This window comes from Lepidochelys olivacea (assembly GCF_965140295.1).
Source record: "Lepidochelys olivacea isolate rLepOli2 genome assembly, chromosome: 3".
Classification (NCBI taxonomy): domain Eukaryota; kingdom Metazoa; phylum Chordata; order Testudines; family Cheloniidae; genus Lepidochelys; species Lepidochelys olivacea.
The window spans coordinates 85,344,163-85,365,481 of NC_140413.1; the positions used below are offsets into that span (position 1 = coordinate 85,344,163).

General features: G+C 43.8%; 1 protein-coding gene across 3 annotated transcripts in view; it reads right to left on the reverse strand.

Moving 5' to 3' along the window:
- METTL24 (methyltransferase like 24) overlaps positions 1 to 21,319 on the reverse strand; it is an 88,456-nt gene that overhangs the window by 65,349 nt on the left and 1,788 nt on the right. Inside the window, exons 1-2 of one of the 3 annotated variants that reach the window (XM_084622935.1) lie at positions 16,595 to 16,854; positions 15,539 to 16,014 (exon numbers count right to left, since the gene is read on the reverse strand). The exons of 1 other annotated variant lie outside the window; for it this stretch is intronic. In XM_084622935.1, the coding sequence (XP_084479061.1) occupies positions 15,539 to 15,928 (390 nt within the window). In that variant the 5' untranslated portion in view covers positions 15,929 to 16,014; positions 16,595 to 16,854. Of the gene's footprint in view, positions 1 to 15,538; positions 16,015 to 16,594; positions 16,861 to 21,319 lie in introns of those variants that run through there. One more of the 3 variants, XM_084622937.1, reaches the window with a different exon arrangement.

Consider the following 21,319-nt stretch of genomic DNA (forward strand, 5'->3'; position numbering starts at 1 on the left):
TAGGTAAGTAAATATTATCTACATTACAGATGGGGAAACAGAGATTGAGTGATTTACTCAGACACTCAGAGGTCATAGTGATGAGCACAGTGTAAAAACCTAGAAAAATCAGATAAAGGGAGGCTCACAATGCATCACAATTTGAACCCATGAGGCCCTGCTGTCTCTCAGAACCATACTCTGTTCACTTGATCAGCACATTCCACGCTGAGTCTCAACTTTTCTTAAGCTCACTGCTATTTTGAATAGGTAAAAGTTAGCTAATAAAGAAATCAATGGGGAACCTAACTTGGCAGGATGAAACCTGTGCCATCTCTATCTCAAAACAAACATACTTTCCTCTTTTGTTTTTTACTAAAAGAATGGAATACCATTCCTTGGGCAAGAGCAGAAAGCTCAGTCTTTCAAAATAAAGAAATTAGCTGTGCCAGGCAATGATAAACTCTTCAGAGACTATAAGGCCGGGGGGACCATTGTGATCAACTTCTCTGACCTTCTGTGTAACAGAGGCCACAGGACTTCCCCAAATAAATTCCTGTTTGAACTAGAACATATCTTTTAAAAAACTATGTTTTTTTCAAAAAGTTTCTTCAGTGTGCTGAAAAATAGTTACAGGCAGGTTAAAAGTTATTAGTTTTTGGGGGGTTTTCAAGTATGAGACTGTTTACAAATTAGTAAAGAATGAACTCAAGCTTGCTCCAAAGCATGCAATTTGGTATAGATATAAACAACACAACTGCATGTTAGTAACATCCTCTTTGACTAAAGGTAATTACCAGTGTTTTATTGTTAATTATACAAGACATAGCACCCAAAATTCCCATGGATTTCAGAATGAATAAAAACTGCACAATCAGGTCATTAATCATAACATCTAATTAAAATGAAGAGCATAAACTCTGGCAGCATCCAATCAAAACCTAATTGTTTCTTGTTTAATTTTCCACAAAGATGTCGGAAAAAGGAGGAGGATGACATTGCTATTAAAGATGAAACAAAGTTTACTTGCTTTGAAAATGTAAGAGACACAAGGAAATGATGAGGGAAAGGTAAAAAGTTACAACACACTATCACTTAGATTAACAAATTTTACCAGCAGGAGAGTGAGTTTGGGGGGGGGGTGAGAAAACCTGGATTTGTGCTGGAAATGGCCCAACTTGATGATCACTTTAGATAAGCTATTACCAGCAGGACAGTGGGGTGGGAAGAGGTATTGTTTCATGGTCTCTGTGTGTATATAATGTCTTCTGCAGTTTCCACGGTATGCATCCAATGAAGTGAGCTGTAGCTCACGAAAGCTCATGCTCAAATAAATTGGTTAGTCTCTAAGGTGCCACAAGTACTCCTTTTCTTTTTGCAAATTTTACTGTGTTCACTATCAGTTTATTCATTCATTACCTGTTACTTCCTATGCTGTATTGTACTTAACTTAGTTAAGTTATCAACTAGTTAACTTATCAACTTTGCCAGGTTATTAGGAAAGGGAAGGTTATGGCACTGCTGCATATCTTTAATAGTTTCAGTCTCCATTGGTTCTAATACCAAAGACTTTTCTAAATAACATGTATTTCCCTAACATTTTTATCCCTTTCTATTTAGTCAATCTTTGTTTTTCATCCCATTTCTACCCACTTTCTTTTTTTCTGGAGCAACAGGCATCATGATTTTCCCCTTGTTGACCTCTTTGTCATAAAAATAACTGATAATCTTTCCAAAACTGACAACAAAGCACAGAGCATCTGCTACTGTAGAAATAACTGTAGAAAGGAGCCTAAAATTACATCAGTGACTCCTTTCAGAGTGTGATGGGGTTCCTGGAGTGCAACCTGGACTGTGGGACTCTGGCAGGTACTGCACTTACACAGACATCCAAAGGCAGGGACACACCCAACTGAGTGCTTTGCCAGCCACTGATGAACCAACAATAGAGAGGCTCCAGCCAGTTCCCCCCCCCCAGCTACCCAGCCTTGTGCCCCAGAACTTTACCCTCTTGCCCTGGTCAAAAGCCTGCCCAGTGGTAAGTTCATTACCCAGTCCTGCTCTCCCTCAATGTGGAGAGGAGACACGCTAGCCTTTGTTACTCCTGGGGGAATTCTGCGCCACTGTGCATGCGCAGAATTGATGTCCTCTGCAGATTTCTTTGCTTCCCTGCAGAAAATGACTCTCTGATGGGGAAGCAAAGGGAGTCACAACAGTGGTCATGCAAACCTCCCCAGCAGTATGTTTCAGGTGCCCAGGGAGCCGGCAGAAAAGTCTATCACTGTGGGGCAGGAGGTGGGACTGGGGGAAGACCTGGCTGGTGGCTCATACCCTGCACCAAGCTCAGCTGCTAGTCCCAGCTGGGCTAGTGAGGATGGGACTTCCTCTTCCCCTGCATGGCATCCGGGCCCGGGTCAGACCCACCCTCAGATTTCTCCCCCAGCTGCAGGAAACTGCAAATTATCCCCCACCCCTCGCCCACTTCCTGTGCCCACAGCTCCTTAGCTGCAGGAGGACGGATCCCTGTATAGGAGCTGCTCTCCCATCTGCCCATCTCCCATGCATCCAGACCCCCTCATACCCAGACCTTTCTGCCAAGCCTCACCCCCCTGGACTCAGAACCCACCCTGATGAGCCCCACTCCCCCTGCACCTGGACCACCCTGAGAAGCCACCCGCACTCGAATCCCCACCCCACCAACTCCCAACCAGTTGAACCTGGATTCCCACCCCACTGAGCCCCATTCTCCCAGCATCTGGATCCCGCACTGAGCCTCCCACACCCAGACCCCCCCCTCCGCTAAGCCCAAACCACCTTCACCTGGACCCCCTGCAGAGTCCCATTACCATTGCACTGAGAACCCCCCAACAAGCCCCTGGGCATCCAGATCCTCCCCACATCTGAATCCCCCATTGAGCTACCCACACCCAGATTGCCCCACCCAGAACCCTCTCAAACCACACCTGGATCTCCCCACACTAAGCCCCTCCACACTTGCATCCTGCCTTGTTGAGCCTACCTGCCCACATGGAGAGGCAGGGCCCTGGGGTGTTTCTGGGGCAGGCTAGTCCTTGCACGTCAGGATTGGGTGCAGCCTCATTGCTGAGTCTGTGTCCCGGGGATGGAGCTGCACAGTGATCTCCCACCTCTGTGCAGCCAGTGGCCTGTGCTCCTCAGTGCCATGCTGGAGCCTCCATATTTATTTGACAAATAAAATTTGCAGAATTTTAAAATATTGTGTGTGTAATTTTTTTTTTGGCGCATAATTTTTTTTTTTTTTGGTGCAGAATGCCTCAGGAGTAAAACTTTGTAAACTAAGGTGAGATTTCCCAAGCTCTTCAACCAAAACACACTGTCTTAGGTAAAACACTGTCTTCTGTTATTAACTACAGAAAGATAGATTTTAAGTGATTATAGGTGGTAGGCACAAAAGGTCAGAGATAGTTACCAAAGAAAATAAAAGGTAAGCACGTAGTCTAAGGGCCATCCATGCCTTTGTTATCTCCAGAAGAACTACAGCAATTTCCTCTTCATGAGGCTACATCTTAAATCTATCAGTAAATGGAAACTGGTGCACATAATTTGTTATGGGGCAAATCTTTCCAGGAATACATGACACCAGTGCTTTTGGATCTCAAGTACAAGCTAGAATTTAAGATGTTGGATTTGACCTAAAAGTCCTAAATGGCCCAAGACCTAGTTATCTGGAAGATCACCTCTCTCCCCATGCCCTACTGTTACAGTTAAGATCAGCACAACTCATATAAGAAAGAGGGTTCACCTGGCAGGGCACTGTCAATTTGGAACTCAGATTTTGAACTCACTGCACCCCAGTCCAAAACAGTTCTATTCTATCAACCTTCAAAGCATGCTGCAAGAAGGAGTAGCACTAGCCATTTTGCCAGCCAGAGCAGAAAGTGTTTTTGGTGCTGCCGCCCATACACCCCACTTCCCAGCTGCGATGCAAAGGAGGAAAGGGGAAAGGTGGCCAACCAATCATCAGTGGAACATAAATGGCCAACTAATCAATCAGAGCAGAGAAGAAGAAAAAAAAAAGACAAGTGGCACAGTAGTCTGGCACCACCTGGCTGTCAGCACCCAGGCAAGACCTGCTCACTCTCCCTAGAACTGGCCCTGGCAGCAATGACAATTTCCCCTGGCCATGAGGAACTGCGGGGACTCTGGTGGAACACAGTAAGTTTGCATATAGGTTAACAGCTGCTCAGTTATGTGTTCATTATTTGACATGGGAGATTATAGGAATAGTCCATTTTATAAAATGTATCAAGAAGCACATAGAACACAGGTTTCAGAGTAGCAGCCGTGTTAGTCTGTATTCGCAAAAAGAAAAGGAGTACTTGTAGCACCTTAGAGACTAACCAATTTATTTGAGTATAAGCTTTCGTGAGCTACAGCTCACTTCATCGGATGCATAGAACACAGGGTAGGCACTCCTTTTTTATGGCATAAGTCTAGAAATCAAAAGTAATGAACAGTTAAGGGGATCAAAACAGAGTCATCCATCTACAGACCTTGTACTGAGGCTCCCTATTCTCTTCTACAGTCCATGGCAACTAGGCCCTCCACCCAGCTGCAGCTCCCCCTGGGGACACTCTTAAAGGGAGATTTCCCAATATGAGAAATCAATAATCCTGGAGCACATAGGTATGATGAACGATCCAAACGTTTCTTGTTGGTACAACGTATGCCATAGTAGGTTTATTGTCTAAGAATGCGTGACAGTGCAGCCTACAACTGATTACGCTGTAAGCTACTGTGAATGCAGCGGGAAACATTTCAACTGTTTCCAGTATATATATGACTGAATTACTGCCGTAAGGGTGGATTCAAAATTACAGATTGCATTCATCTGTTACCCAGGGCCTTCAGCTCATTTGTACACAGGGCTTATATTATTCTAATAAATTCTCTTACTCAGAAAAAGGCCAGCAAGTCATCCAATCACATTCTAAATAAAGAAACTACCATAAATAATGATAGAGTGAACAATTTAACAGATTCTAAGACAATCTATAACACTGTCTCAAAATTATAAATCAAACCTTGTTCTTTTTCAATTGTTCAACTAAACTTCATTATCTGTTTTACTTCAGATTTTAACTCATTGGGAGGATTCTAGATGATGTTTTTATAATAAGTGAATGCAAAATGATGTATATCTACTCAAGTGTTTTACTGCTAGCTGATTATATGATTCACTGTCACCATCACTGGTGTGGAAAATTGAATGACTATCCAGTATGAATGGAATTCCAAGTAGCATGTAGTCTAAGTTATAAGTAAGAGAGCATAGTATGTGGCCTGAAAAATAGGTAATGGGACATAGAGACTCTCACCCATATGTCAACATTTGGAATCCAAACAAAGCCATTACAGACAGGTAGTCATTATTAGTCATTACAATGTGATAGTTGTTGGACAGTGTTTGTGAAAAGGAGTTGTTGTCCGATGTCCACATCACAACTTCAGCTTTTTGCAGCAGACTCAACAGACAGAGGATTTGGGGGCTGATTCAACTTCCAATGAGGATGTTGGATTTCAGTGGGAGTTGGAGCGTGCCCTGAATAAGCATGAGGCCTGGACCAGCCCAACTCATAAAGGTGATCAATCTGTAAGCAAGGCTGAGGTGAAGTGGCGTAGGGAAGCTTGGCCTGCCATTGACAAAGCTATACCCATTTTGTGGAAATCTCTCACTTCTCAAACTCGGCATTCATTTTATGTTAAATGTTCATAATTTCTTCAGGACAAATCCTGCCCCCTCCGCCACCTGTAAGCATACAATGTCCATGGAACAGAGCCAGTGTGGTTCCACTGTGCAGGGAGGTTAGAATGCAAAGAGACCACATGCCCCACATACCACAGGGCACAGCTCCATGTAGCAGAAAAGGGCATTTTGGAGCTAAGATACAGTTGGTGGATTAGTAACTACTCAGATCCATTAGCCAGACCCTGCTGAATTCAGGGGAAGTATCGCATGCTGAGGCTAAGTAACCTTAGCTGCAGTAACTTCTGTGGAGATGCCTGTGAAGATTCTGTCCACCACCACCACCAGATCCCAGGAGAGCACTCCTGTGCACAGGTCACTTAATCTGGCTCTCCAGATTTCAAGATAACCTCTGGACAATGACATTTGTCAGACTCCAGCAACTGCCATGGGTTTCATGTTATTTTAAATATATACATAAATGCTGACAAGTAAACGGTTGGGTGAGTAAATGTTAATGGTGAAAAACTGATCAAGCTTCAATGAAAGCCTTAGCAGCTGGAAAGTTAAATCCTGCTCTGCATGTGACAAGATGCTAAGAAAGAGCAAGCACTCTGGAGCACTGCAGAGATAAAGGATGAAACCAAAAACTCTCCGAGAGAGCTTTAAGCCCCTGGGGCGTCATGCAGGCTATGTCCACACTAAGGATACGTCTACACTGCCCACGTTACAGCGCGGCAGTGGCAATGCTGTAACGTGGGCAGTGTAAACACGCTTTATCGCTGGGGGAGAGCTCTCCCCCTAACGAGGGATGGTAGCTCTCCCCCTAACGAGGGATGGTAGCTCTCCCCCTAACGAGGGATGGTAGCTTTATCGCTGGGAGCGCGGCTCCCGGAGATAAAGCACTGTCTATACTGGCACTTTTCAGCACTAAAACTTTTGTCGCTCGGGGGAGAGGGGGGGTGTTTCCACACCCTTGAACGACTAAAATTTTAGCGCTGAAAGTGGCAGTGTAAACACAACCTTGTAAGGTGCTTTGCCAGTACAGCTATACTGGTACGCTACACCAGCAAAGCACTTCTAGTAGGGACACAGCTTATACTGGCAAAATTGGGCTTTTGCTGATGGTGGTTATTCCAGCCTCTCTGAGTGAAATAAGCTATACAGACAAAAGCACAGTTTTGCAGGTATAATTGCCTTTATGCTTAGGGCTTTTATTGGCACAGTTCTGTCAGTCAGGGATGATACCTCTGACCAACACAAGCCTGTAGTGTCGACATGGCCAAAATCTGCTCTTTCCTCCTACTCCCCTCTAGCAAGTTATACAAAGGGAATTTTTGAGTAGGACTGTAAAATTCAGGAGAGGTGGGATTCTGATCTCAGTGAAGTTGTCTGCAAGCTACCAATGCAACCTGCTGGTGGTGTGCGGTCGCTGGAGACAGTGGATGCTGACTTGCGCCATGTGTCAGAAGTATAACTTGTAAATATGGGCCGTGTGACTGGGCCCAAAAAATAAAGACCAGTCTTTTACCACATTCGTGTGTCACTTTTGTTACAGAGTAGGTCAGTGGCAACTGAAAACTAATACAGGTCACTATTCATATGAGGAAAATCCTGCCTCTGTGGCCACAGAGGATCCCTGAGTGGCAGAAGTGGTGCAGGTCTGCTGTGCACCTGTAGAGCCCTGCTCTCCATAGAGCCCTTGCATAGAGACCTTCTCTGCAGGGGCTTTTGGAACAGCAAAAAAGAGGTGAGAGCAAAGAATCCACTGCAGCAGGAATCCTCTGGTCCCCTCCGAAAGTGCGAATGCCTAGAGGGCACACAGAGCTAGTTCAGCCACTGGCTGTGCAACCATTCTGCAGATGGGAGAAAGGGAGCATTGTTCTCTCCCCACCCCCATACATCTGCCCAGTACAGCTTCTTGGGTTATGTGCTGAAAAGAGAAATGGGTCATTACGTATTTCTCTCCTAACACAGACACATAAGAACTGCATTTTGGATCAGACTAGTGGTCCATTTAGCCCACTCTCCTGTCTCTGACAGTGTCCAGAACTAGACACTTCAATAGGAAGGTGAAACAATCCCCATAATGAAAGATTATGGAATAACTAAACTTACCCATCTATCATTCAATGTTTGGCTTATGCCTTTAAGCATGATGGCTTATATCCCTTATAAAAATATTTTCATCATCATGGCTATCTAGGACAGTTTATTCCACAACCTGTGCATGTTGAAAAGAAATCTGGAGTATGTATTTGGAATAAATCTATATATTATATTGTTAGATATAATTAAATCACATAAAGCCTTAATGACTTTCTGAAAGATAATATTCCCCAGATGCTTCCCAAAAATGTATGAAGGAAGAATCTTTTTCAGTAATAAAAAACATGTAAGAATCAAGGTTACTGGGAGATCATTTACCTCGTAATTTAACAAATGACATCACTGTCAGAAACAATGTTACATTCACTCTTTATGGTCTATTAAACAAATGTTATTTGCCATTAAAATATAGAGAAGTGTCAGTATTTTTCTTGCATAATTACTCTGAAAAGAATTCATGTGCTTCTGTATTTTTTACTGACACAGCTGCATCAATTTGATACCAGATTTGTCTGGTGGTCTTGGGATTTGATTGTTTGCTGTTGAAACAACTATTAATAAAAGTACCTTCTTTTATTCCAAACACAATCATCTCCCTCAGCCTGCTCTTTTAGTTTGACAATATCTGAACAAAAACCAAGGCACTCATAGTTACCTCCCACATACCAATGGCCTGAAACCATACTAGCTTGCTGTGTAATCCTTGTGCAAATCTTACTTACTAAGCAAGTTTGGGTTAGATCAGTACTTGGATGGGAGACCTGTTGTGACTATTAAACCTATAAAATTTACCCTAACTGTAAGCTCAAAAGTGAAAGTTCATAAAATGTTACAATAACCTGTACTTTGAGTACTTAAAAATTAACCATAAGAAAATAAGTTGAGTTGTTTTCAACAAATCAATATTATAAACAAGTGCAAAAGAACCATACAAAGAAGCTGGATTAGTCCAAACAATTAATTAACCAAAATTTGTGTGACAAATATCAGGCCTAATTGGTAGACAAAATAATGAGGGGAAAAACGATGTCACCTATTTTTCCCCTTTTGGGGTTTCTTAAAAAGAGACTTTAAAAATAAATTAATGTAGCTCTCTCTCTCTCATCTCAATTTCCATCCCAGCTCATCTCATCTTGTCTCATAGACTTGAAGGTCAGAAGGGACCATCACCATCATTTAGTCTAACCTCCTGCACACTGCAAGCCACAGAAGCTCGCCCACCCCCTCCTGTAACAGGCCCATAACCTCTGGCTGTGGATATGTCTACACAGCCGACGTTAAAGCGGTCCCACGGCAGCGCTTTAACGCGGTTGTGTAGTCGTGGCTCCAGCACTGGGAGAAAGCTCTCCCAGCGCTGTAATAAAACTACCTCCACGAGGGGAATAGCTCCCAGTGCTGTTGCTCTATCTACACTGCCACTTTACAATGGTGAAAGTTGCAGCACTGTAAGTGGCAGTGTAGACAAGACCTGAGTTAATGAAGTCCTCAAACCATGGTTTAAAGACTTCAAGTTACAGAGAATCCACTAATTACACTAGTTTAAATCTGCAAGTGATCATTGCCTCATGCTCCTGAAGAAGACGAAAAACCCCCAGGGTCTCTGCCAATCTAACCTAGGGGAAGATTCCTTCCTGACAGCAAGATAAAAGGAGAAGACCAAACCGAAAGACTTTCTTCCAGGAAGAAGGCCAGTTGGCTTTGCTCTTGTTCAAAGAGCTTTGTTTTTCAATTGTAAATTCTGAAAATCATCATGACATTTTGTCCTCAGCCCATCAGAAAACTAATTGCCTGTACCACAGAGACACATAACATCCAGTTTTGCCTCTCCTTCTCTGTTGTGTTCCTTTCTGCCCCACTATTTGTTTCCTCCTATATTCTCTCTCTCAGCTTTTCATCAAACCCTGAAATCAAATGCACTGCATTAGCACTGTGAGATGAGATGGCCACAACCCTGCCCTGTCCAAGGAGTAAAAGACCCAACCAGATGATGTTCTGACCAGAAAGCGAACCAGTGTCCAAGCAACGGTTGACCAACCAGCCAAAGAATCCATTTGTGGCTAACCAGCCATCCACTGTTCCAAAGATATCAACAAAAGCCATATTTTTCCTGCCCTGTCTATCCTCTTTCCTCCACCTTGTGTCTATTTGTTAGAAACAGGAGACATGAATACCCTTTACACATCTGGACTGAAAGTAAAATTAATCCTTTACTTTTAATCAAAGAAAGGTTGTTCTGTAAATGAGAGACTAATATTTTGCCTCCAAAAGGAGAGAGACTTAAAAATTTTAATTGTTTGTTTTGCATAATCACTCAGTTTCAGTTTCTTTCTTGTGTTTAATCAATAATCTTTTAAGTTTAAAATCACTTACAAGTGTTTGCCAAAAAATCAAGTAAACTAAGGCCTCTGTTAAAAAACAACAACACAATAGACCTCTTTGTATCACTGTTTGTATGTTAGACAGTGAAAGTGTCTAACATTAACTCTTTTGACCCTTGTAATTAATACAACAGACCCCCAAGTGCTGAAGGAAATGGTGTCAGTGATGTTCTTCCCACTGACGTGTTAAACTGAAGTCATGACCATTTGTGGTTGTGACGTTTCACTTCATATTCTTTATGAAAATATGATTATGTTATGAATATGACATAACTGAGATGTACTTTATGCAAGATGGGTCTTGTAAGTTATCATTGGAAAGGTTATAATTTATTGAATGTGATTATCCAATTTGTACGCTGTATCATTTCTATATCTGAAGTTAGGAATATTGACTATGTATCTGTATTTCAACTATGCTACTTTGGGTGACACCCACTGCTAACACTTCAGTACAACAATGGAAAAGCCAGACAGGGCGGATGGCCCATCAGCGAGGAGAATGGACTGTGAAAAGGCTGGGCCTTCCTGTGGACACTCCATACTGCCACTGACTCATGGATGCTGTGATACTACAGTCAGGTGGTCTTGTCACCGGATACTAAACGTTACCTGAGACTTCTTCTAACTTTCCACTGGAAGGGAACAGGGGTGGGGGGAGTGTCACATTTGGGAAACAAAGGATTCCCGCCCTATGTTAATCTTATTTAAGGATGGGGAGGAAGGCAAACGGGACTACTCCTCTCCATGGCTTGTCTGCCCAAGAAGAAAGACTGCTAAAGCCACCCGAGGGGAGGGCAAGTGGGGAGTCCAGAATGAGTTAAGAGTCCAGTCTGAAAAGAAATATAACTGGAACTCTAAACCAAAGAAACTTTGCAACCTGCCTAAAATAACATTTAGGGTAAGAAAGTACATTTTGTAACCTGTTTCTTAAGTATATTGAGCTTAGCTGGCATACTTTGTTTATTTGCTCAATAATCTGCTTTGTTCTGTCTGTTATCTCTCATATTCACTTAAAATCCACCTTTGGTAGTTAATAAACTTAATTCTTTTTTATAATATAATCCAGTTTATGTAATTTCTAACTGGGGGGGGGGGAAGAAGTGTGCACACCTCTCTTCACATTGAGGGAGGGGGAGAATTTCATAAAACCTTTGGGTTTGTACCTCTTAAAGGGAGTGGGCATCAGAGTGTTGGAGCAAGCCCCTAAGGCTGAATCTTTCCAGAGCGGATCTCTGTCTCTCTGTGTGCTTGGCTGGAAGAGGCTTGTGAGCCTAACCCAGCAAGGCCGGGTAGAATAGGCTGACTCAGTGACATCCCAGTACATCAGGTGTCACCCCAAAGAGCCTCAAACCCATCACAGTGGTAGTTAAAGACACCATTGCACTTTTCACAACAGTATGGATTTTAACTCAGTGTCCTAGCCAAATTCCAATTTGGGCAATTATATTCTAACTTTACCTAGACTTTGCCTCTACTTTTAAGGTTAAGGTATATCCTATACTTCCTTTCCTAGGCCAGGTCTACACTAAGAAGTTAGGTCTACCATGCTAAGCCGACCTAAACACTGGGGTTGCCAGCACTAGCCTGACAGAAGGAGAATCCTTCCGGTCTCTGTAGCAAGTGGCTATAGTGAAGCACAGCAGCAGCATTTCTAGTGAAGACATAGCCCCAAATAGTTGTGTAACAATTCTGTGAATTGCTGAACTTTGATGTCTGATACCCATAAAGCAGTTGGAATAAACTCTGTGTCTGACTTATGTTTCAGTTTATAAAATGTTTGGGGATTCTTCCAAATTTAAAACAAAAACTAAAACCTATATAACTGTAAACTCTTAAGATCATCCTTTTCAACTCTCAAATCTCAACAGCTTTCACATTACAATGTATGGAACTGGGAGAAAACAATAATAAATCAGTATAAAAAGTTAGGGCCCAATCCTAAAGTGTTCAGCTATTACAGTATTGAGTGTAGTATAAATGGCTAAACAGAGAGATTAGGCTGATTTCAAGAGGACCAAGATTTCTATGAGAGTGTTAGCACTGGCTTGAACAGAAGCAGGAGCAGCCCAATAATATGTAATAAATAATAATAATACCACCCAGCACTTGTATAGTGCTTTTCCAGCAGTAGATCCAAAGTGTTTTACAAAGGAGGTCAGTACAGTAACTCCTTGCTTAACATTGTAGTTATGTTCCTGAAAAATGCAACGTTAAGCGAAATGATGTTAAGCAAATCCAATTTCCCCATTCGAATTAATGTAAATAGAGGGGGTTAGGTTCCAGGGAAATTTTTTTCACCAGACAAAAGACTATTATATATATGTATACACAATATAAGTTTTAAACAAACAATTTAATACTGTACACAGCAATGATGATTGTGAAGCTTGGTTGTGGTGGTGAAGTCAGAGGGTGGAAGAGGGTGGGATATTTCCCAGGGAATGCCTTACTGCTAAATGATGAACTAGAACTCAGCTGAGCCCTCAAGGGTTAAACATTGTTGTTAATGTAGCCTCATACTCTACAAGGCAGCATGAATGGAGGGAGGGGAGACAGCATGACAGAGACAGAGACAGAGACACACACCCTGTGTGTAAGAGAGAGAGAGATGTGCATTTCCCCTTTAAGTACGCTGACCCCACTCTAAGTACACTGCCTTTTAAGATCAGGAAGTTGAGGCAGCAGCTGCTGCCTGCAAGCTCCCTCCATCCTGAGCCCAGTCGTGTCCCCCCACTGCTCTTTGGAGATAGGGTAAGCGGGTGGCAGGAGTAGGGTGAAGGGGGACATCGTGATATTAGCCCCCCACTTTGCTCCCCACCCCGCACAGCAAGCAGGAGACTCCCAGGAGCAGCTCCAAGGCAGAGGGCAGGAGCAGCACATGGCAGAGGGAGGAGGGACAGCTGAACTGCCGGCAATTGATAGGCTGTTGGGCGGCTGTCCCACAGGGAACTTAGGGGAGCAGAGAGTTGATAGGGCGGCTGCCGGTCCACCCTGGTTCCAAGCCCCCACCAGCTAGCTGCAAAGGGCTGCTCTTTCTGCAAGCAGTGGACAAAGCAGGCAGCTGCCAAACGACATTATAAGGGAACATTGCACAACTTTAAGTGAGCATGTTCCCTAACTGATCAGCAACATAACAACAAAACAACATTAACTGGGATGACTTTAAGTGAGGAGTTACTGTATCATTATCCCCAGTTTGGAGATGGGGAAACTGAGGCACACAAAGAAGTGACTTGCACAACTAATATCAGAGATTTAAAAAACTGAAAGCAATTTAAAAACAATATACACATAAATCAACTATGAAAAATTTTAACATCAAAAACTTATGTTTAGCAGATTTACAGAATACTAAAAATGATGCTTACCCATACACTCTAAACCAGGGGTGGGCAAACTACGGCCTGGGGGCCGCATCCAGCCTTCAGACATTTTAATCTGGCCCTTGAGCTCCCGCCAGGTAGAGGGGTCAGGGGCTTGCCCCACTCTGTGCATGCCGTGGCTCTGCGCAGCTCCCAGAAGCCGTGGCATGTCCCCCCCCCCCTCCAGCTCCTACATGTAGGGGCAGCCAGGGGGCTCCGCATGCTGCCCCTGCCCCAAGCACTGCCCCTGCTGCTCCCATTGACTGGGAACTAAAGCCAATGGGAGCTGTGGAGGCGGCGCCTGTGGATGGGGCAGCACGCAGAGCCACCTGGCCGTGCCTCTGTGTAGAAGCCAGACGGGGGACATGCCACTGCTTCCAGGAGCTGCTTGAGGTAAGCACCGCTTGGAGCCTGGACTCCTGACCCCCTCCCATGCCCCAATCCCCTGCCCCAGCCCTGATCCCCCTCCAAACCCATTGGTCCCAGCCCGGAGAACCCTCCTGCACCCCCAACCCCTCATATATAGCCACACCCCAGAGCCCACACCCCCAGCTGGAGCCCGCACCCCAACACCCAATTTTGTGAGCATTCATGGCCTGCAACACAATTTCCAAACCCAGATATGGCCCTTGGGCCAAAGTGTTTGCCCACTCCTGCTCTAGACACCCTGGACATAAAGTCTATAAAAACAAATCCAAAGGCTGGGAACATCTTTTTTAAACAGAAACTTTTAGTTGTGTAATACAATTGAAAAGAATGGAGGAAAGTCATTTTAAACTTAGCCTGGCACATCACTGACAGCCCTCACAGTTGAGAAGTGAGTAACAATAGCCCTGTGGAAGCTTGCAACGCCAGACAGCTACTGGTCAGTCGGAAATCAATTTGGAGTGGGCAAATCTACTGTGGGGGCTGCTGTGATGCAAGTAGCTAAAACAATCAAAGATATTCTGATATCAAGGGTAGTGACCCTGGGAAATGTGCAGGTCATAGCGGATGGCTTTCCTGCAATGGGATTCCCTAACTGTGTTGGGGCCATAGACGAAACCCATATCCCTATCTTGGCACTGGAGCACCAAGCCGGCGAGTACATAAACCACAAGCAATAGTGCTGCAAGCACTGGTGGATCACAAGGAACGTTTCACCAACATCAACGTGGGATGGCCAGGAAAGGTACATGACGCTCGCATCTTCAGGAACTCTGGTCTGTTTCAAAAGCTGCAGGAAGGGACTTTATTCCAAGACCAGAAAATAACCACTGGGGATGTTGAAATGCCTATAGTTATCCTTGGGGACCCAGCCTACCCCTTAATGCCATGGCTCATGAAGCCATACACAGGCAGCCTGGATAGTAGTCAGGAGCTGTTCAACTACAGGCTGAGCAAGTGCAAAATGGTGGTAGAATGTGCATTTGGACATTTAAAAGCGTGCTGGCGCAGTTTACTGACTCGCTTAGACCTCAGCGAAGCCAATATTCCCACTGTTATTACTGCTTGTTGTGCGCTCCACAATATCTGTGAGAGTAAGGGGGAGACATTTATGGTGGGGTGGGAGGTTGAGGCAAATCGCCTGGCTGCTGGTTATGCACAGCTAGACACCAGGGCAGTTAGAAGAGCACAGGAGGGCACGGTGCGCATCAGAGAAACTTTGAAAACCAGTTTCATGACTGGCCAGGCTACACTGTGAAAGTTCTGTTTGTTTCTCCTTGATGAAACCCCCTGCCCCTTGGTTCACTCTACTTCCCTATAAGCTAACCACTCTCCCCTCCTCCCTTCCATCACCGCTTGCAGAGGCAATAAAGTCATTGTTGCTTCACATTCATGCATTCTTTATTAATTCATCACACAAATAGGGGGATTACTACCAAAGTAGCCCAGGAGGGGTGGTGGAGGAGAGAAGCAGTGGGAGGGGTGGTGGAGGACGGAAGGACAAGGCCACACAGCACTTTAAAAGTTTAAAACTTTAAAACTTATTGAATGCCAACCTTCTGTTGCTTGAGCAATCCTCTGGGGTGGAGTGGCTGTGGCCAGGGGCCCCCCCACTGCGTTCTTGGGCATCTGGGTAAGGAGGCTATGGAACTTGGGGAGGAGGGCGGTTGGTTACACAGGGGCTGTAGCGGCGGTCTGTGTTCCAGCTGCCTTTCCTGCAGCTCAACCATATGCTGGAGCATATTATTTTGATCCTCCAGCAGCCTCAGCATTGAATCCTGCCTCCTCTCATCACGCTGCCGCCACCTTTCAGCTTCAGCCCTCTCTTCAGCCCGCCACCTCTCCTCCCAGTCATTTTGTGCTTTCCTGCACTCTGACATTGTCTGCCTCCATGCATTCATCTGTGCTCTGTCAGTGTGGGAGGACAGCATGAGCTCAGAGAACATTTCATCGCGAGTGCATTTTTTTCACCTTCTAATCTTCGCTAGCCTCTGGGAAGGAGAAGATCCTGTGATCCTTGAAACACATGCAGCTAGTGGAAGGGGAAAAAAAGGGACAGTGGTATTTAAAAAGACAGATTTTATAGAACAATGGGTACACTCTTTCACAGTAAACCTTGCTGTTAACATTACATACATAGCACATGTGCTTTCATTTCAAGGTTGCATTTTGCCTCCCCCCACCACGTGGCTAGCCCCTCACCCCACACCGTGACTAACAGCGGGGAACACTTCTGTTCAGCCACAGGCAAACAGCCCAGCAGGAATGCGCACCACTGAATGTCCCCTTAAGAAAAGCACCCAATTCAACCAGGTGACCGTGAATGATATCACTCTCCTGAGGATAACACAGAGAGATAAAGAACTGGTGTTGTTTGAATGCCAGCAAACATACACTGCAATGCTTTGTTCTACAATGATTCCCGACTATGTGCCTCTGGCCTGGAGTGGTAAAGTGTCCTACCATGGTGGATGGAATAAGGCTGCCCTCCCCAGAAACCTTTTGCAAAGGCTTTGGGAGTACATCCAGGAGAGCCGCGAATGCCAGGGCAAATTAATTATTAAACATGCTTGCTTTTAAACCATGTATAGTATTTAAAAAGGTACACTCACCAGAGGTCCCTTCTCCACCTGGCGGGTCCGGGAGGCAGCCTTGGGTGGGTTTGGGAGGTACTGGCTCCAGGTCCAGGGTGAGAAACAGTTCCTGGCTGTTGGGAAAACCGGTTTCTCCGCTTGCTTGCTGTGAGCTATCTACAACCTCATCATCATCATCTTCTTCTTCTTCCTCATCCCCAAAACCTCTTCCATGTTGCCTCCATGTCCATTGAAGGAGTCAAACAACATGGCTGGGGTAGTGGTGGCTGAACCCCCTAAAATGGCATGCAGCTCATCATAGAAGCGGCACGTTTTGTGTTCTGACCCGGAACGGCCGTTTGCCTCTCTGGTAGGCTTGCCTCAGCTCCTTAAGTTTCACGCGGCACTGCTTCGGGTCCCTGTTACGGCCTCTGTCCTTCATGCCCTGGGAGATTTTGACAAAGGTTTTGGCATTTTGAAAACTGGAACGGAATTCTGATAGCACAGATTCCTCTCCCCATACAGCAATCAGATCCCGTACCTCCCATTTGGCCCAGGCTGGAGCTCTTTTGCGATTCTGGGACTCCATCATGGTCACCTCTGTGATGAGCTCTGCATGGTCACCTCTGCTGATGAGCTCTGCACTCACCTGCAGCTTGCCAAGCTGACCAAACAGGAAATTGAAATTCAAAAGTTCGCGGGCCTTTTCCTGTCTACCTGGCCAGTGCATCTGAGTTGAGAGTGCTGTCCAGAGCGGTCACAATGGAGCACTCTGGGATAGCTCCTGGGGCCAATACCATCTAACTGCGTCCACAGTACCCCAAATTCGAACCAGCAAGGCCGATTTCAGCGCTAATCCCCTTGTCGGGGGTGGAGTAAGGAACTCGATTTTAAGAGTCCTTTAAGTCGAAAATAGGGCTTTGTCATGTGGATGGGTGCAGGGTTAAATCAATTTAACACTGCTAAATTCAACCTCAACTCCTAGTGTAGACCAGAGCTGACGAATGTACTTACACTTGTACTCTTTTATGGTTAGGCTTGGCAGAATTTAGTTTTTTGTATAATTTTGATGGTAAGCTTTTTTATTTTTATCTATTTACATTTCTACATTTGCAGGATATTATGGGGGGGTCAGACAATAATTAGTTAATGATAGTAGACATTAAGATTCAAAAAGTTAAAGCTTTATAACTGCTAAAACACAAACTATCAAAATACACAAAGTAAATATTCTTTATTCAAACTCTAATAAGTTCTCAAGCAGCATTTTTCTTCTTTAGCCTATCTGTACATTTCAATTATCACAGATGGAAATATTTTTTCATTGGTTTGCATATGTACAGTGAAACTAATATTTACAGATGAAAATCTATTTCTTCCAAATTTATTTAGGGTATAAACTTTCACACTGTCTTTAGTGTCATTCTTCCCAATCTTACTGTTGTGCCACTGATCACAAAAAGTGTGCAATCACACAATCAATTTCCTGGAATTGAAAGGATAGGAGTCATGGATGGATGAATGGATCTTAGACTTTCTCATCTTCTTTTGGAATTTTTGTTCATTTGTTTCTAGGTAAAATCCCAGACAAATGCCCTGTGAGTTTGTTCACAAACAAAACTACATTATTATCAAGCACAAAAATATGAAGACAACTGTTTGTAAACATGACCCTTAAAAGTACTGATCATGTAAATTATTCTGCAGTGTTTTATTCTCTATTGTTTCTGCCTAGGGCAACAAAAATGATGAGGGGGCTGGGGCACATGGCTTATGAGGAGAGGCTGAGGGAACTGGACTTATTAAGTCTACAGAAGAGAAGAGTGAGAGAGGATTTAATAGCAGCCTTTTACTACCTGAAGCGGGGGTTCCAAAGAGGATGGAGCTTGGCTGTTCTCAGTGGTGGCAGATGACAGAACAAGAAGCAATGGCCTGAAGTTGCAATGCGGGAGGTCTAGGCTGGATATTAGGAAAAACTATTTCACTAGGAGGGTGATGAAGCACTGGAATGGGTTACCTAGGGAGGTGGTGGAATCTCCATCCTTAGAGGTTTTTAAGGCCCGGCTTGACAAAGCCCTGGCTGGGATGATTTAGTTGGGGGTGGTCCTGCTTTAAGCAGTGGGTTGGACTAGATGACCTCCTGAGGTCTCTTCCAACCCTTATCTTCTATGATTCTGTGTAATTTGTTTAATAGGCAGCAGAGTAGGCTATCCCCCAACATATATGGAAAAATTATATTCAGTAATATTTTGTTGCACTGCTTGTAGATCATATATTGTAATCCCCTCCAAAAGAAATATCTGTGCAGTACACTATACAGTTAAAGGTCTTAACCTTGCCATGGATAAGAAGGGGGTTGTAGACATGCAGAGGACACATGGCATGATGGCTTGCAAGATCCACAGTGAAATATATCCATCCTGGTGGATCCTTGGAGATCTGTATTGAGACCCAGTCCCTCTGCACTGTTCCTTTGCCCTGCCCTGCCCTCCCCTCACCTCCCCAGAGCACTATGGATGCTCATAAGCCTGGCTGCCAGTGCTGGTCTAGCTACTTTCTTGCTCCAAAGGAGCAGGTAGAAGCCATAAAGTATTAATTAAGAGACTGTTTCTTCTCTTAAAACGGTCTGAAAAGTCTTTAAATAAAATAAAATGTAACATGGTGAAAAATAAAAACGATTCACTCCATTTCTACTTTATTTTTTCTTGTTAAAATGACTAGCATTTCAGAGCTATTTAACATCTAAGTACTGCTTAATCAATAGGCAATGGCTACATGTGTCCCATTAAGGCCTAGTTTACATATACATTTTGTACATGTAACTATATGTATAATTATTTCAGTTAACCAAAATAGTTATACCTATACAAATCCCTAGACCTTGCCTTCACTAGGGGCTAAAGATGTGTTCTTTATTTGAACTATCTGAAGTTAACTAACTCAATGTAAAATCCTAGTGAATACAATGTAATTTCAACATGTGTTAGCAGATCAAGTTAAAGACTAAGCTCCCCTACAGTCTTTAACTCAACCTATAACTCATGTAAAGACTACAAACTGCCTTGTCCTCACTAGGATTTCACATTCCTAGTGAAGACATAGCTTGTGTATTATACCAATACAGAGATGCCTTATACCAATCGTGCTTATTCCCCTTCCCATATAGGAATAAACTATGCCAGTATGCGAGAAACAAGGTGAGTGAGGTAATATCTTTTATTGGATCAGCTTCACTTGGTGGAAGGGACAAGCGTTTGAGATTCACAGAGTTCTTTCTTAGGTCGCCAGCACAGGACCAACACAGCTACAACACCACTCCAAAAATGCTTATAATGGAATATCTGTATCCACACTACGGGGATTGTACCATCCCAATTTTGCCAGCATAAATAAGTAGTACAAATTGTGTGTATATGGACAAACCCTATGTGATTTTTTGGTTACTATTTTCCCTGACAGAGCCTCAGTCTTTACCATTCTCTTTCATTAGGTTAACTTGATTTCCTGGGAGTAGTCTCAGTAGAGGGAGTAGCATGATGAAGAGCATCCCAATAAATGAAGCATACTGTACTTTAGGTAGATGATCATGATGTCATTTCAGTGGCTCAGTGACAGTGTGGACCAGTACCACGAATGTAACAGCACCAACAGTTCAAACAGTCCTCACACTACCATTCCACAATGAACCAGAAGCCTTTAAAAATCTTCCAGAATATACTACATCTGGGAGACATGCCAGAAATTGTTAGCTCAGAGCAGTGCAATTGTAATGGTTTAGAACAGCACTAGTGTTGATACACAGGGAAACTGCAAAATTTTAACGTATGCATCCATATTCCTTGAGTGGACATATAAAGCTATTTATGCTTAAACCAATTCTATTGCACCAATTCAACTGGAAACAGTTCAGTTCTTTAATGCAGACATGGACCATGAACTTCAGTCACTTCACTTTCAAATGAACTTACAGCAACACAAAATAACAGCACTGTATCCTAAAGTGCTTGTGGTGTGAAGTGTCATCACAACTCAACACCAACACATACAGTGCCAACCCCAAGTATTCAAAAGTCATGAGTCAAGCCTCCCAAAAACAATTAGACTGACTTAAAAATTATAAATTGGAGCTCTTTGTATTTGTCTACTAACTTCTGAGCCTTTAAAAGTACACTTAGGATTTAAAGTTTTTACCTGCAACTACTACGGTTAAAAATATACTTTCTTTTTGAAAAAAAGCTATGGATCTCCCCTAATCAGGAGCTGGGGATTTAAGACAACACACCAAATATTACAACACTTGGTAATAAAATTGCAAGAGCTGGCAACATTGCAAACTGATGTAACATGATGCCATCACCACACCACATGAGAAAATCTCAAAGTCACCATGTTGCGGCAAAATGTGCTTCTTTTACTTCCTTCATTCCTGGATGTGATGGGCATAAGGGAAGAGGGAATTACCCAATTTCTCCATCCTCTTCCCTGGCCTGCTGGAGTATTAAGAAAAGATCCTGGTAGTTCTACACTTCCCTCAAAGGGTACCTCTGTCTATATAGCAAACAACCAACAAAACCCCAAAGCTAGTCTCGGAGCCCAGGTGTAAAGATTCGAGCTCACTACTGCATTAAAAGTCGCTGTGTAGATGCATTCAGGCTCAGGCTCTGAAACCCCCTCCACTCAGAGCCTGGGCAGGAAGGTCTGCATGGCTCTTTTAGCATCATAGCCACAGAGGTCAGATATGGAGCCAAACTTATCATAGACTAT